This window comes from Xiphophorus couchianus, chromosome 11, assembly GCF_001444195.1.
Source record: "Xiphophorus couchianus chromosome 11, X_couchianus-1.0, whole genome shotgun sequence".
NCBI classification, from domain to species: Eukaryota; Metazoa; Chordata; class Actinopteri; order Cyprinodontiformes; family Poeciliidae; genus Xiphophorus; species Xiphophorus couchianus.
Window position 1 is genome coordinate 851,023 of NC_040238.1, and position 14,722 is coordinate 865,744.

At 42.1% G+C, this 14,722-nt stretch overlaps 1 protein-coding gene across 2 annotated transcripts; it reads right to left on the bottom strand.

The window, feature by feature from the left end:
* Nucleotides 1–276: 276 nt before the first annotated feature.
* LOC114153664 (uncharacterized) lies at nucleotides 277–2,224 on the bottom strand. 2 transcript variants are annotated; one of them, XM_028032373.1, is made up of 2 exons: nucleotides 1,930–2,224; nucleotides 277–1,035 (listed from the first exon to the last, which is right to left on the bottom strand). In XM_028032373.1, exons 1-2 carry the CDS (start codon nucleotides 2,206–2,208, stop codon nucleotides 700–702), a joined length of 615 nt encoding a protein of 204 aa, XP_027888174.1. In that variant the 5' UTR covers nucleotides 2,209–2,224; the 3' UTR covers nucleotides 277–699. The 2 variants fall into 2 exon arrangements, with proteins under 2 accessions (XP_027888174.1, XP_027888175.1); XM_028032374.1 differs by lacking the exon at nucleotides 1,930–2,224 and adding an exon at nucleotides 1,846–1,909.
* Between the last annotated feature and the right edge of the window lie 12,498 nt (nucleotides 2,225–14,722).

Here is a 14,722-nt window from a genome sequence, read left to right on the forward strand (position 1 = left end):
AAAAAACTGTCCTCCCCTAATTAAAGAGCACAGCCTTCTGTATCATTTTGACTCACAGTTAAAATAACTATATTACTTTACAATCATTTATATTCATGTTTCAAATTGTAGCAAATTTCTGATGTAAGCTTTGCTAAGTATTTTTTTTTTTTCTTTCGAAAAATGTTATTGTTACTGTAAACATTTTAAAAACATTACATTATTTCAGTTATCCAGAAATGTTTCAAGAAACTTACAAATTAATCAATTTAGGCTAAAAGAAGCTAAGACCAAGAGTATAAAACAGAAAAACTCTGTGGGTTAAAAGTTGAGCAGGACCGGGGTGACTCCCTCCCAAGTCCGGAGCCGTCTCGACCTTCCAGACAGCGCTTGGTGCTCAGAGGGGATCCTGCCCTGAAGCTCCTTCCCTCCTGCCTCACCCGGAGAGCCAGGCCGCCGCTGCTTGGACCTCTTTTCGTGTAGCGCCGGCTCCTTCGTCCACTGAGGCGCAGGCGATTCTTCTTGGTGGCTGTGTCCTTGGCGCGCCACCTGCAGCCCTTGATGTTGTTCTTGTTGCTGCTGCCATCCGGATCACAGCCACGGGGGGCATCTGCCTGCGCCTGCTCACCAGCAAGTTTCTGGAGGTCCAAATGGCGTCTTTGATGGTGGCTGGGGTGAGCCACCTCACAGCGAAGTCCTTTTTAGTCATTTTCTGCTGGCTCACCCATACAGCGCTAGCTGTGCATGGAGGACCTCCCTTGCTGGCAAGTGTGGGAATTGCAAGGAGCCGGCTTTCGCCCACAGGTCCACAGCAGCGCTGCACTCCCACAGCAGGTGCCTCACCGACTCCGGCGCGCCACAACCGGGTCGGGGGCAGATGGTCGTTGCAGACATGCCGCGGGAGTGCATAACGGCTCTGACCGGCAGGATCCCATGAGCCACCATCCATGACAGGTCCTGGAGTCTGTTTGGAAGGACGGGACGGCTCACGTTGCGCCAAACGGTGGAGGCGTCTCCATACAGGAGGCCGCGCACTGGAGTCACTGGTTCCCGGTCCTGCACAACAGGGACAATAAAACGATGATTAGTTAAAATCTTGTTCTCCTCTCCTTCCAGTCTAAAATGTTTTAAAAATTTCCGAATAAAAGCATATATAAGAGAAAGGTTAAAAGCTACTGGGGTTCTAAAATCTCTTATCATTTTTAATTTTCTGTTTCTTTTTCTGTCTAAAAAGTCATACCTGTCGTGTTTGTCATTAAAGCCATAAATATTTAAGAGGTTAAAATCCTGCCCGTTAAAAGTCAGATTTGCTAAAAGTGCTCGTCCCTCTCTCACCACGGTGCTCCCCTTCACCAAGATGTGCGGGTTGTTTATTAAAATGGCCACGCTGTCATTTTTATTTTCATTGGAGCCGCTCCATATAGACGGCCGTGGCCACAAGTCCTGCCACTGGGTGTAGTTCTTTAAAAACGGGAGTGAACATTCTTGTAGTAAAAACACATCTGGCTGTACGGAGGTTAAAAAGGATAAAACACTCTGGGCTCTAACTCGCGACTTCACACTTCTAACATTGATGGTTGAGAAGGTGAGAGTCATGAGTATGACGGCTAAAATCAAGTACGACATTTTAAAGGATTAAAACAAGATAAGACTAAGTTCAAACCATGTTAAAAAACGGGCGGTCGTTAAAACAAGGCGGGTTCAGAGACTGTCCTGTGAATAGAGCTCTTCCTTCCCACATGGTGGTGCAGGTCGGGTTGGAGCTCCATTCCCCCTCCGGACTCTCGGTGTCGGCCGTCTTTCTAAAGCCGTTACCTTATTTGGGTCCTCCAGGGTTGATTGGTGAGCAAAATCTAGGAACGAGACCTCATTGGATGAGCCAGCGAGGAAGGCTCTGGATTCCTCTCCGAAAGAACCGAAGAGTTCCTCCAGCCTTTGTCTCTTCCCTACCTTGGGGGTAAGGTCGGGAGGTGACTCAGATGCCGGCCTCTTAGCCAGCTGGGCGTCGGGGAGGTGGGCATCATCGCTGCTGTCCGTCTGTTCTTCCTCAGAGTCCGAGCTAGCTCCGCCTTCGGTTAGCATCTCCCCCCCCTCACTGGATGTTTCGGTCTGGGGGGGGGCTTCCTTCCCCTCCCCGCTTCCCGCCCTCTCCTCCTCTCCTCCAATCAGAGGACCTGGCGGGAGATTTGAATTTTCCGGCCCAGCTGCGTCCACTTGCTCATTAGCCATTTCCGTTAACGTCTCTTTTCCTTTTTTCAATTTATTCGCAAACGATTGTGGACAGTCTCTGAACAAATGATCTTGTCCACCACACAAATTACATTTCCGCCCGTTCGTACATTCATCAAAGGTGTGTCCCACTTCTCGACATTTACCACAGAATACTTTTTCACAAGTTTCGGCCAGATGACCATGCTCGCCGCACTTCCGACACAGTTTGGGTTGGCCTTGATAGTGAATGTAGCCCCTGTTCTCCCCCAGGACTATCATTGAGGGGAGATGCTTCAGGCCCTGGAAGCCTTGGGGGTCTTCCCATTGTTTAATGGGGACCCGCCAAGCACAGTTCCAGATGCCGTCCACATCCCGCACCTTCATAGCCGGGCCTCTCACAGTGCAGTATCTACCCAGCCACATACAGATGTCTTCAGCACTGACAGTCTCATTGAACATCCTGACAATCACCGTTTTCAGGGAGTTGTCAGTCAGTTTCTCGACGTCAAAGGCTGAAAACTGGGTCTTAGCATTTTCAAACCGTGTCCAAAATTCTTGGAGAAGTGCGGCAGAGCAAAACCTTACGTCATATCCCTTATTGAAAGGCAGGGTAAGGATACAGTTCAGGTCATCTGGCCGAAACTTTAGCACCTGTTGAATCAGCTTCCTGGAAAAATCCAATCTTGTTACTCTATTTTCTTCTTCTCTTTCCTTAAATAAAAATCGAACACTGTGGTGCCTCCGCATGCCGGCATGGCTAGCCGCCATGGTGGAGGCACCACCAGTTAAAGGTTTAAAACCTTTACTAAAACCAATAAATAGTTACGAAACACCAATAAATACAAATAAAAGGTAAAAGATATTTTCCACTACTTAGTGGTCAATATTTCAACCGGGGACAAAATTTACTGAACCTCTAAATCAGTGGCAACAGCCAAGTCACAAAGACTACCGCTATCACCACCCAAAGGAGGGGACCGCTGTCTTAGCCAAAAGGCCGAGAAGCGGCTAAGTATGTACTGTTCTCAAACTGTTAGTTGCTTTATAATAAACATTTGCCCTAAAAATTGCACAGGTCACATCAATGTAACACACTTCCATCTCACTTCTGGTGCCACATGGGATACAAAAACATGCCTCTAAGCACACTGGGAAATGGTTCCCACTACTGTCTTTTTCTTCTTTCAGTTTTTTTCAGTGCCAACATAAAAACTCTAGTTTATTCAACTCTTGGATGTTTCAAAAAATAATAAAAGGTTACTACTGTAAGTTTATCTTTCAGTCTCACATTTAGGCTCAAAATCTAAAACTGAATAAATATATTTGACTTAAAGAGTAGAAGACAGTAGACACACTAAGTGTGGCTCAAATGTTTTGCAGTGCAACACCCCACCCACGTACACCGTTTTTAATGGCACTTAATACATATTTTACATTAAAAAGTTGAGTCAAATTTTGATCATTGTATTCTCCAAAGCATTTCTTCACTCAAGAAATAACTGTAGACACAGATGTACTTTAAACATGAGTTAATAACATCGCTTACATCCTTACAGGAAACCTCTTGAGCGTCCTGCTTTGATCCACGGCTGCTGCAGGACAAATTAAGAACAAAGTCTCCAATGAATTCAGTTACGTTCATGCGTCTGTGAACACAAAACCTTAGGGCACATCCAACTCAAAGGCAAAACACAGTCTGTCAAAGAAACACTGAAAGCAAAGATTTTTTCAATATCAAAGAAAAGTCATTTACTTTTAATTTAGGCTTACAGGAATATCTCTAATCCATTATGTGCAGTATCACCTTCCCAGGTGCGACACTTCGGGGTTACAACACCAACCATTGATCACTGTGAGCTGTTATTTAACAACACAGGCATCAATGCATCCAAAGAGCAGCACGAGGACAAGAGATGGCCCTGCAGATTAACTTTGAGAGATTGATGAATGGTCTCCTTCCATTGCTGATTCATTTGATCAATTAATTTCATCAATTAACTGTGACTGTTGTGCACAAAGGGGAAGGAGGTGCCAGTGGGACTATCAGATTGCCCCTAATTATCTGCATGCAGGGTTTTGATTAATGGATTTTGATGATGAGATGTGAGGTTTGGCTACTAATGGTCAGATTGGCGACAGCTGCATGTGAATATAAAGCATAAGGCGATGAGCCAACTCTGACCAATGTTTTTGTATTTTATTTTTTTTATTTTTTTGGCAAAAGTTTGAATAAATTGATTGATATTATTACTAATTAGCTCACTGAAAATGCCAATCAACTCTAAAAATCTGTTCCTTATCTATCTTGCCTCCTTGCCATCTAAAATTGGTTCATATGCATGATGGATTAGTCATCAAGACTGGAAAAGGGAGGGTAAAACATGGCAGCAACTTCATCAAACATAACTGATTCTAAAGTCACACTTAACATTTTTCTCCATATGCTTTGTGTCCACTTATCTGTCTGTCTGTCTGCTACGTCTCCACCGACAGCCTCCATGACAGAGCGTTGTTTCTAACCTGACATGTTCTATCTGTCATTTTGCTGAAACACAGTTAGCTGCCCCTTGCATGCCAGCAACCCCTTGTGTTTTCCCCTAACTGTGCCAAAATAGATTGATAGTTTTAGTTAGCAGCCTTGCGGCTTTACATCAAAAATTTAATTTGCCACAGTCAATATTTTGACGATTCAATTGCATAATTAATATAGCTAATTATGCAATATGCACTGTCAAATTTTAACTTAAGCTTGTGAGATGATCAATTATATACTCTCAAATCTACCTTAGTTGTGTGGTAATGTCATGGAGATGAGGGACCCAAATGCAGGCTGGAGGCAGGCAGACTGATGAAAGAAACTTTAATGACAGACCTAAAGTCCGAAGATGCTAAACTGGCACCAGAGAGAAGAAAACCAGAAATAAGTTTTGAAAGAGAGATCCAAATTAGAGGGTTTAAGAAAACAAGAAGAAAACTAGAAGTAAATATAACGGGAGGAGTTATTGGGATGCAGAAGGAAATTAAGGCTGTCATCAAAATTTAGCCAAACTGGACCAATTTAGTTACAAGTTAGCCCATATGTGACCCATATCTGATTCACTATGATAGTATGAACAGCACAAATCCATATTTTCTAAATTAGACCTAAGACACTTTCATGTTTGTTCTTGAATCAAATAATGTACATAACTGATGTCTTCCATCCACTAAAGTGTGACAGTAATGAAGTTACCGTTGATCAAGCGGTTCCGGGTGAGTCAACTGATTGCACATCAGCAACAATGGTCATTTATCATTATTGTTTTTAAAATATTCTCTGCTGTTGGCTCCATGTTAATAATCAGACTTTTTATGTAACTGATTTCCTAAAGAATCCTATTAATTTTTTAAGAGCTGTATTTGTGTTTGTGAGGTTTTGACATGCAAACATAACCATTAAGTTACAGAATCAAAGCTATAAATACTTTTCATCATCACTTCATTGTTATTACAATAAACACCATTTAATATTGCGATCAAATTTTAAGTCCATATCACAAACCCAGATTTTTCATACTGCATGCATGGCTCGCTTGGGGGGCAGCCATTTCACACTAGTGTCACTTTTAAATTATAATGTGAAAAACCATGCAAAATAAAAAATTGCACCTCATCAAAACATTTTAATTGGGCATTACAGTGTGAATGAGGGATCACTGAATCAATAAAATAAGGAAAATGTTGAACACATGAAAGTCATAAAGAGGTATGTGGTATTCTTCTGAACTGAAATTATAACTGCTAAAGGTTTCCTTCTAGAATGACATTGGCTCACCAGATCAGAGTTTGTCCTGTGGGTTGTTGTGTCCTGGGCAACACAATTCACCCGCCTTGCCTGTTGGTGTTGGTCAGAGGGTCCATCTGTGGCTACTATGTAGCTTACCACCATAAGCAGTAATGTACATGAATGGATGAATGACTGATTGTACAGTAAAGTCCTTTGGAGTCCATAGTAACATGATATGCAGGCCTTTTACCATTTGCTCTGCGGAGGTAGGTAGAGGGAGGTAGTAGAATGATAATGTGTTGAAAATGTAAAGACATTTGTGGAGAAGTGGAAGCTAACAGTTAGAAAGATTAGACCTGTCTGTTTCAACTTACTGTAACAGTTTAAAACAACTAAAACTGTTGCCATGTGAACCCATCTGACCCTCCGTGACGCATCAGTCCACTCTGGCTCCACCAGTGGGGTAGACTTTGAATGTTGCGTCAGATTGTCAGTTGTGCAGCAGCATGAACAATGTTGCTCTGTTTCCAGGTAGCATAGCTGTTATCACAGGAGTCTCACTGATCAGCTGTCGAGGACGATTGATACAGATAAGAAAGTCAAACAAAGTCACTAACTTGACAGTCTTTAACAGATTGTTGAGAATTATGAAACCTTTAAAGTGAAACATTTTCCTTTACCTCAAAAGAATATCTGTTTGATCTTTGTATTTGGATTTGAAAATTAGGAAACAAACGTGAGAAAATCATCTGTCATTGTGAGAAAAGTGTTGAAGTACTTGTTATGGGAGATTTGGAAAAACCTGGTAGTTTCTCTAAATAAAATGCTTCACCAAAGGAGACAAGAAAATCAGATGGAAGGAGCCAACGCTGGGAGACCACAATGAGCACTGAGGGTACGAAAGTCTGATCCATGTAGGGAAAATGGTGAGTGATTTATCAATCCAGTGTATTTTGATGTTTACTGTCCAGTAGCAAATAATTAGGGAGTGTCTCCAGACAAAGATGAGCCGTGGTAGGTGATTGGGGGAGGAGACTGTGTGGCTCGGTGGGGAAAAGCAGTTGCGGTTGGACGCATGGCTGGTCACCAGTAAAGAATTGGCTTGTTTTGGGACAAACGTCCTCATCTCTCAGGATAACAGAGGGAACGTCAGTTCATTGGTGGGATCAGAGACAGCGTCTCTTTGGAGAATCTATAATTCTTTAGATTCCTTCTGTAGAATTTTAAATAAGCCAGGCTCAAGGCTTACTCTTCACTCAGAATGGGTAGAGAGGGCGCTGCTCCCATGGCGACCAACAGGCTGCTCCTCTCTAGTGCCTCGGCTGAAAAATGTCTCTCTCTTCAGATTACACTAAGCACAGAAGTTTTCTGTGCATGTATTTCTGAGAACAGGAGGATGTTTATTAGCTACAGCATTGAGGAAACTTCTGTGTGTGTCATACTGTTGAAAAAGTCCATCCAGTCAAATTTGGGTCCAGCTTGGCCATGATGGCACACAGAACAATTTCTGGGACATATGAGATGAGATATTAAAATAAAATTCAAACCTGCAGCTAATTTCTTTCAGTTCTCCTCCCTTTTTCACTGTCACTACATATACATACATACATACTGCGGCCGTCGCGAGTTCGACTCCCGGACCCGACGACATTTGCTGCATGTCTTCCCCCCTCTCCTTCCCCGTTTCCTGTCAGCCTACTGTCATATAAGGGACACTAGAGCCCACAAAAAGACCCCCTGGAGGGGTAAAAAAATATATATATATATATATATACTGCTCAAAAAAATAAAGGGAACACTTAAACAACACAATATAACTCCAAGTAAATCAAACTTCTGTGAAATCAAACTGTCCACTTAGGAAGCAACACTGATTGACAATCAATTTCACCTGCTGTTGTGCAAATGGAATAGACAACAGGTGGAAATTATTGGCAATTAGCAAGACACACTCAATAAAGGAGTGGTTCTGCAGTTGGGACCACAGACCACTTCTCAGTACCTATGCTGTCTGGCTAATGTTTTGGTCAGTTTTGAATGTTGGTGGTACTTTCACACTCGTGGTAGCATGAGACGGACTCCACAACCCACACAAGTGGCTCAGGTAGTGCAGCTCATCCAGGATGGCACATCAATGCGAGCTGTGGCAAGAAGGTTTGCTGTGTCTGTCAGCGTAGTGTCCAGAGGCTGGAGGCGCTACCAGGAGACAGGCCAGTACACCAGGAGATGTGGAGGAGGCCGTAGGAGGGCAACAACCCAGCAGCAGGACCGCTACCTCCGCCTTTGTGCAAGAAGGAACAGGAGGAGCACTGCCAGAGCCCTGCAAAATGACCTCCAGCAGGCCACAAATGTGCATGTGTCTGCACATACGGTTAGAAACCGACTCCATGAGGATGGTATGAGGGCCCGACGTCCACAGATGGGGGTTGTGCTCACAGCCCAACACCGTGCAGGACGCTTGGCATTTGCCAGAGAACACCAGGATTGGCAAATTCGCCACTGGCGCCTTGTGCTCTTCACAGATGAAAGCAGGTTCACACTGAGCACATGTGACAGACGTGACAGAGTCTGGAGACGCCATGGAGAGCGGTCTGCTGCCTGCAACATCCTTCAGCGTGACCGGTTTGGCAGTGGGTCAGTAATAGTGTGGGGTGGCATTTCTTTGGAGGGCCGCACAGCCCTCCATGTGCTCACCAGAGGTAGCCTGACTGCCATTAGGTACCGAGATGAGATCCTCAGACCCCTTGTGAGACCATATGCTGGTGCGGTTGGCCCTGGGTTCCTCCTAATGCAGGACAATGCTAGACCTCATGTGGCTGGAGTGTGTCAGCAGTTCCTGCAAGATGAAGGCATTGAAGCTATGGACTGGCCAGCCCGTTCCCCAGACCTGAATCCGATTGAGCACATCTGGGACATCATGTCTCGCTCCATCCACCAACGTCACGTTGCACCACAGACTGTCCAGGAGTTGGCAGATGCTTTAGTCCAGGTCTGGGAGGAGATCCCTCAGGAGACCATCCACCACCTCATCAGGAGCATGCCCAGGCGTTGTAGGGAGGTCATACAGGCAAGTGGAGGCCACACACAATACTGAGCCTCATTTTGACTTGTTTTAAGGACATTACATTAAAGTTGGATCAGTGTGTAGTGTTATTTCACTTTAATTTTGTGTGTGGCTCCAAATTCAGGCCTCCATTGGTTAATAAATTTGATTTCCATTGATGATTTTTGTGTGATTTTGTTGTCAGCACATTCAACTTTGTACAGAACAAAGTATTCAATGAGAATATTTCTTTCATTCAGATCTAGGATGTGTTATTTGAGTGTTCCCTTTATTTTTTAGAGCAGTGTATATATATACAGTATATATATATATATATATATATATGAGTCTGATTCAAAATCAAAAAGTTGCTTTTTAATTTTTTGATTTTTCATCCCCAATTGAAATGGGAAAGAAGAATGTGCTCTCCTTTGAGTCACATTTTGGTACTACAACAAAATGGTTCTTCAAAACGGGTGTAGTTTTTACAGAAGGAGAGCTGTTAGTGTTTCATTTCAAATCATGATTCTTTTACATAAAAGATTTATTGAATCTGTTTTAATATTCAGGATTATTGCATGGCATGGTAATCTGTCACTGGCCAATAAAACTCTGCTGGGTAATCTGGTTAGAGAGGCTGGTATGATTTCAGGCAGGACTCAGATCCAGCTTGTCGACTTTCCTAACATGCAGATTAGAAAGATCATGCAGGTGCTGAGGAAGACACTCTGATGTAATGTTCAGACCATCACATAGAGACTTCCAGCTGCTTCCATCAGGTTGGCGGTAGTGAGGACCAAGAGGCAACATTTCCCCTTTACTTGCTACTATTTTCAAGCTTTATGATATAAAATCATCAGTGATTTTGAAAAATTTTGGCAACAATGCTGCACCATGCACTTTGTTGACAATGAGTGATTCTGTTTTGTATAAAATTTCTGTTTAATATGTAGACAAACTAGAAACTGAATTTCCATTGAGCCAAGTGACATTGGTTGAAGGTTTAGATGGGATACAGGATTACTTCACAGATGCAGTGAAGAAGGGCTCCACAGTCTGTGTCTCACCACTGGGAGAGAGAAACTGGACAATCAGTCACAGTTTTCTTTACCATGCAACATAATCCTGCTGTGACACTCCTCTTCCTCCTGGAAACTGAAAAGGGGTTAATGTAGAGCATTCTGGGATTTAGAGTTTCTCTAGCAGTCTCTCTGCTCCCTGTATGTAGTTCAGCCCTTCATGGCTTTATTTGTTTGTGGTATGCCACAGTCACACTTAAATATGAGCCCTCAGATTTCAGTGTGAACTAGGACCAGAGCAACGCACAGCTATTTGAAATATTCTGAGATAAAAGTGCCACTTTGCTTTGGATAATTGTCCTACTGAAGCATGACCTTCAAGTCACAGACTTATGTTCAGGGGTTAAGGGTTAAAGGTTGAGGAATTCTAATAGTTCCAGTTTTGTCTCAGAAATTCACTGAAAATTCTCCCATTTGTGTGTGTGTGTGGGGGGGGGGGGTGTACGTGTGTGTGTGTGTGTGGGTGTGTGTGTGTGTACCAAACTCTGGCAATAGGAGGAACACCACCAGTGAGCTAGAGAGCAGCCAGCCATTAAATGGTTATGATGGCTCACTGAGCTGCTGCCAAAACAAGCCACACAGAAAATGACCAGAATGGATCTTGGGGCAAAAAGGGCAACAACAAGATCAAGTGAGGACATGGTTTTGGGCGGTTGGGGCAATGAGAGCTTGTAAGAGTGGAAAAATGACACTCGGTCCTGGCCACAGGCCAGGAAATAGATATACAGACAGTGGGCCAAGCAGAGTTAAAGACTGCATGATGGGGTAACAGGAGGTAGAATATGGTGTGTCAAGTTCAACTGTTCCACCCAAGTCTGATGGAAACATTAACATGTTGTCCTCCAGCAAGAGAGAAAAATGCAATTGCTCAGGCTGTGCATAAAACTGTGCCTGGCTTTATTGTAGCCATTTGTGGGTCCAGTGCTTTGTGGCTGGCAGCCAATAGGGCATCAGTGCAGCTTGTTAGTAAAATGTGGGGGGCTGCAGCCAAAACACTGCCTGTGTTTGGCCAGCTAATATAGGAGGGGTTAGAAGCCATGGAAGGTTCATTACCCAAGCAATCACTGTGCTGCCATCTGAGCCAACAAAGCTAGATACAATGCTAATGCTATACAGAGGAGGACCAGAGCAGGGCCTATTTCCAGGACTGAAGAGGGTGTCAGTGTCAGCATCAGATTCAAACAATTACATGACTCAAGATGAGCAGCTAAACTGAGCAGATATGTAAAATGAACTTCACAAAAGCATTTATAAATATGAGTCAGTGAGCCACTGATGAAAATATTCTGGGTTGTTTCTCATCCAAGCACTTCCAGTAACTGTCCCTTCATGATTAAATGCAGCTCATCTAACAAATGCAAATAATGCAGTCCATATATCAAAATGCTATTTGCTATATTCAATAAACTACTTCATGCCAGCCCTCTGTGCAAAAAAACTCACATACCATAAGAAATGTTTCAAACATGTTCTACACTGATCTTCTCATCACTGTGATATCATCTTTTGGAAATGGACAAATCCAGTTTCTACTTAAAGCAATATATTTTCAATTTCATAATCTTTGATGCACATATTATTACCACTATTAAATTGTATGCTCTATATTTCTGTCCCTGAAGAAGATTGAACCAATTTCAAGGATGACTCATGTAAAAGCTGGTTTATTAATAGCAGATGCTGTCTGTGAATGATGGATGAACAAAGGCTGAACTGACATGTATTGTGTTGAAGATGAAGATAATATCTCTAACCTATATCTAATATCAGATTTCTGTTAGTTAACAGAACACAGGAAACATGACCAAAAAACAGCTTAGCTTTTTTGACAAATGAACTAAAACTTCGTGTTAATACAAATATCAGCATTGTGATGTGAAAACTAATCCCCAAACATCTGACATGACTTTTTAAAATTACTCAAATTTAGGAGTAAAAAATAAACATATAACCCCAAAAGAAACTTATGTCAGACAGCTTAAAAATGCAGTCAATTGTTGAAAAGTTGCAATACTTTATTAGGATGGTTTTATCTAACATTTTTTAAAATTAGTAATTTTTTGGTTATCAAATTACAACAATTATTGAACTCGTTATTCTATTATTGCTCTTGTCTGTAGTAGTTGGACAATATGTTTTTTAATGGAAAATAACATCAAACACAAAGGTATCTGTTCTATTGTGTGAGTGTAGTCAAATTGACAGGGAGATTTAGTACATTTTCCAAGAAGAGCAACCAAAATCTGATTCCTTGTGCCACACAAGGAACATGGAATCAATGTGCTTTGTTTTCCACTTGAGCCTCAAAATGTCTGTGCACGCCCCTGCATGACCAACATCACAGAACTTGTGTATCAAAAGTATTTCCCAAGGCAGGAGAATGCAGACATTTGACTCTTCCTATTTCAACAGTGACTGGTGATTGATTCTCTCTTCACTTCAGCTCACCCCACATGCTCACTCTTTCCTTTCTTTACGGTAATTTACACAAAAATGACAGAAGACAGAAACAGGCTGAACAAACAGGGCAATAAACTATATATTCACTATGAATACATACAGGTTTTACTCAAGGTCTCCACATATTATCCGGTTCTGTTGTATGTGCTGTATTTATGTGTGCAGAAATTAGTGATTATGGAAATTTGTTTCCTTAAACTGACAAAAAAAAAAAAAACTACAAATTGTTTGGTCAAAACATATAAAAATAGTTACTCATGAAACAACCAGAAGAATTAACTGGGTTACCAGCCAACAAAGCAAAAGAAAAAATATGATTATTTTATCTTGGCAATCATAATGACGTGCTTCGGAAATCTAATATTACAATTACACATTTTAGGTAATTTTTTTCCTGAGTAATCAGCTGATTACACTTCTGGTGAGAGTAGATTAGTGTCGGCCTTTGATCAGGTCTGTTTGGTTAGCATGAAGTCTGAATATTGTGATTTTTCTGTCTTATAAATAATCTTATTCTCTATGTTAATGAGTTAAAGTGGATGATAAAGTGATGTGGGGGCAGGGTCTTTATTTGCTTTAAGAATTTGTGGATTAGCTGCAAAATTAGAGTTTGATGAGAGGTTTGAAGTCTTAATTTTCCTAATTAATTCTGAGAAGAAGCTCAGCAGGGGAGGCATCTGATAATGGCTCAATGAAGTTCGATGAAAAGTTCTTCTGTCAGTGGAGAGTCCAACTTAATGATCCGTTTGTCACTTAGTGATGGAAGAATTATGCTTTTTAAGGAAAAATACTTTCATTTGTTGGATAAGAGTCAACAGAGTAAAGGTTTGGAGGGAAAAATATGACTTCAGGTGCTTAATGTTTCTGCCCTGTTTTCCCCTTAACAGAATTTATAGTTCATAGTTAGTTCTAATTGCTGGAACAGAATAGGATAAATAATATTTTGATTTAATTTTTGTTTAGTCTGCCAATAAAGGGTTAAAACAACAACATATGGCTATTTTAAAGTCCTCTTGTTTTGCATTTTACTGTACATTGTTTTTATGGAGAAAACATCCTCCATGGTTCTGTGTGTGCGTGGCTGTATTGGTTTATGCCCTAAATAGGGTATGTGAATAAAGACTGACTAGCAAATTATGACAAACATTTAAGAGAATTACAGATATTTAAAAACCTTAAGGAGGTAAAATAGCTCTTGTTTGTAGCTTATCAGCCTTTTTATTATTTCATGAACATTGATTATTTTGCAGGTAGAGCGGGCATTGAAACAGCAACAAGCCGATTGCAGGGCAAACTCCTACCACTGTTGCCGCTTTTGCCCCAATTAGAAGTAGTTTCAAGACAACAAGGTGGATGCCATGGAGTGATCTAGTCAAAGCCCATTCCTCAGTCCAATAGAGATTTGGGTCAGGGATTGAAAAGGGCTGTTTGCAGCCTGAAATAACTGAAACAGTTTTGCAAGGAAGACTGAGGGAAGACTCCGCCAGGCATCAGCTGGACTGAGACCCGTCCACACAGACTCTATGCTGCAACTACAACCAGATGTGCACCTACTTCACTGACATGAAGGTGTGGATAATTGTTCAAGGAATTTTTATTATCTTACCAGCTTGCATTTGCTGGTTTAAGACACAAAATTTGGACTCAAGTCCCAGATCAAGAAGCTTAATAAAAAAATAATAGAGTACAGCGATTTATATTATGTGTGTCTGTAAATAAAACAAAATAAAAAGTAGATGAAGCTGAATTAAGAGCAGCTTGAGTTCAGCAGTCTGATGGCTGAAGGGAAGAAACTGTTCCTCGGCCTGGTGGTTTTGTTCTGGATGTTTCTCAGCCTCCTGCCTGAGGGGAGCAGCTGGAAGAGTCTGTGTGCAGGATGGGTGGAGTCCTTCATGATGAGGAGCGCCCTCCTCCTGCACCGTGATTTGTGGAGGGAACGCTGCTTCCTACTGTCTTCTGTGCAGTAGTAACCACCTTCCTCAGAGCCATCCTCTGCGCAACAGTGCAGGTCACATGCCACACGGTGATGGAGAACATTCTCCACCACACAGCGATAGAAGCTCCTCAGAACTGAATTCCCAAGTCCAGCTCTTCACAGCTTCATGAGGAAGTAGAGACACTGGTGGGCCTTCCTGACCATACGGGAGGTGTTGGTACTCCAGGTGAGGTCACTGGATACATGCA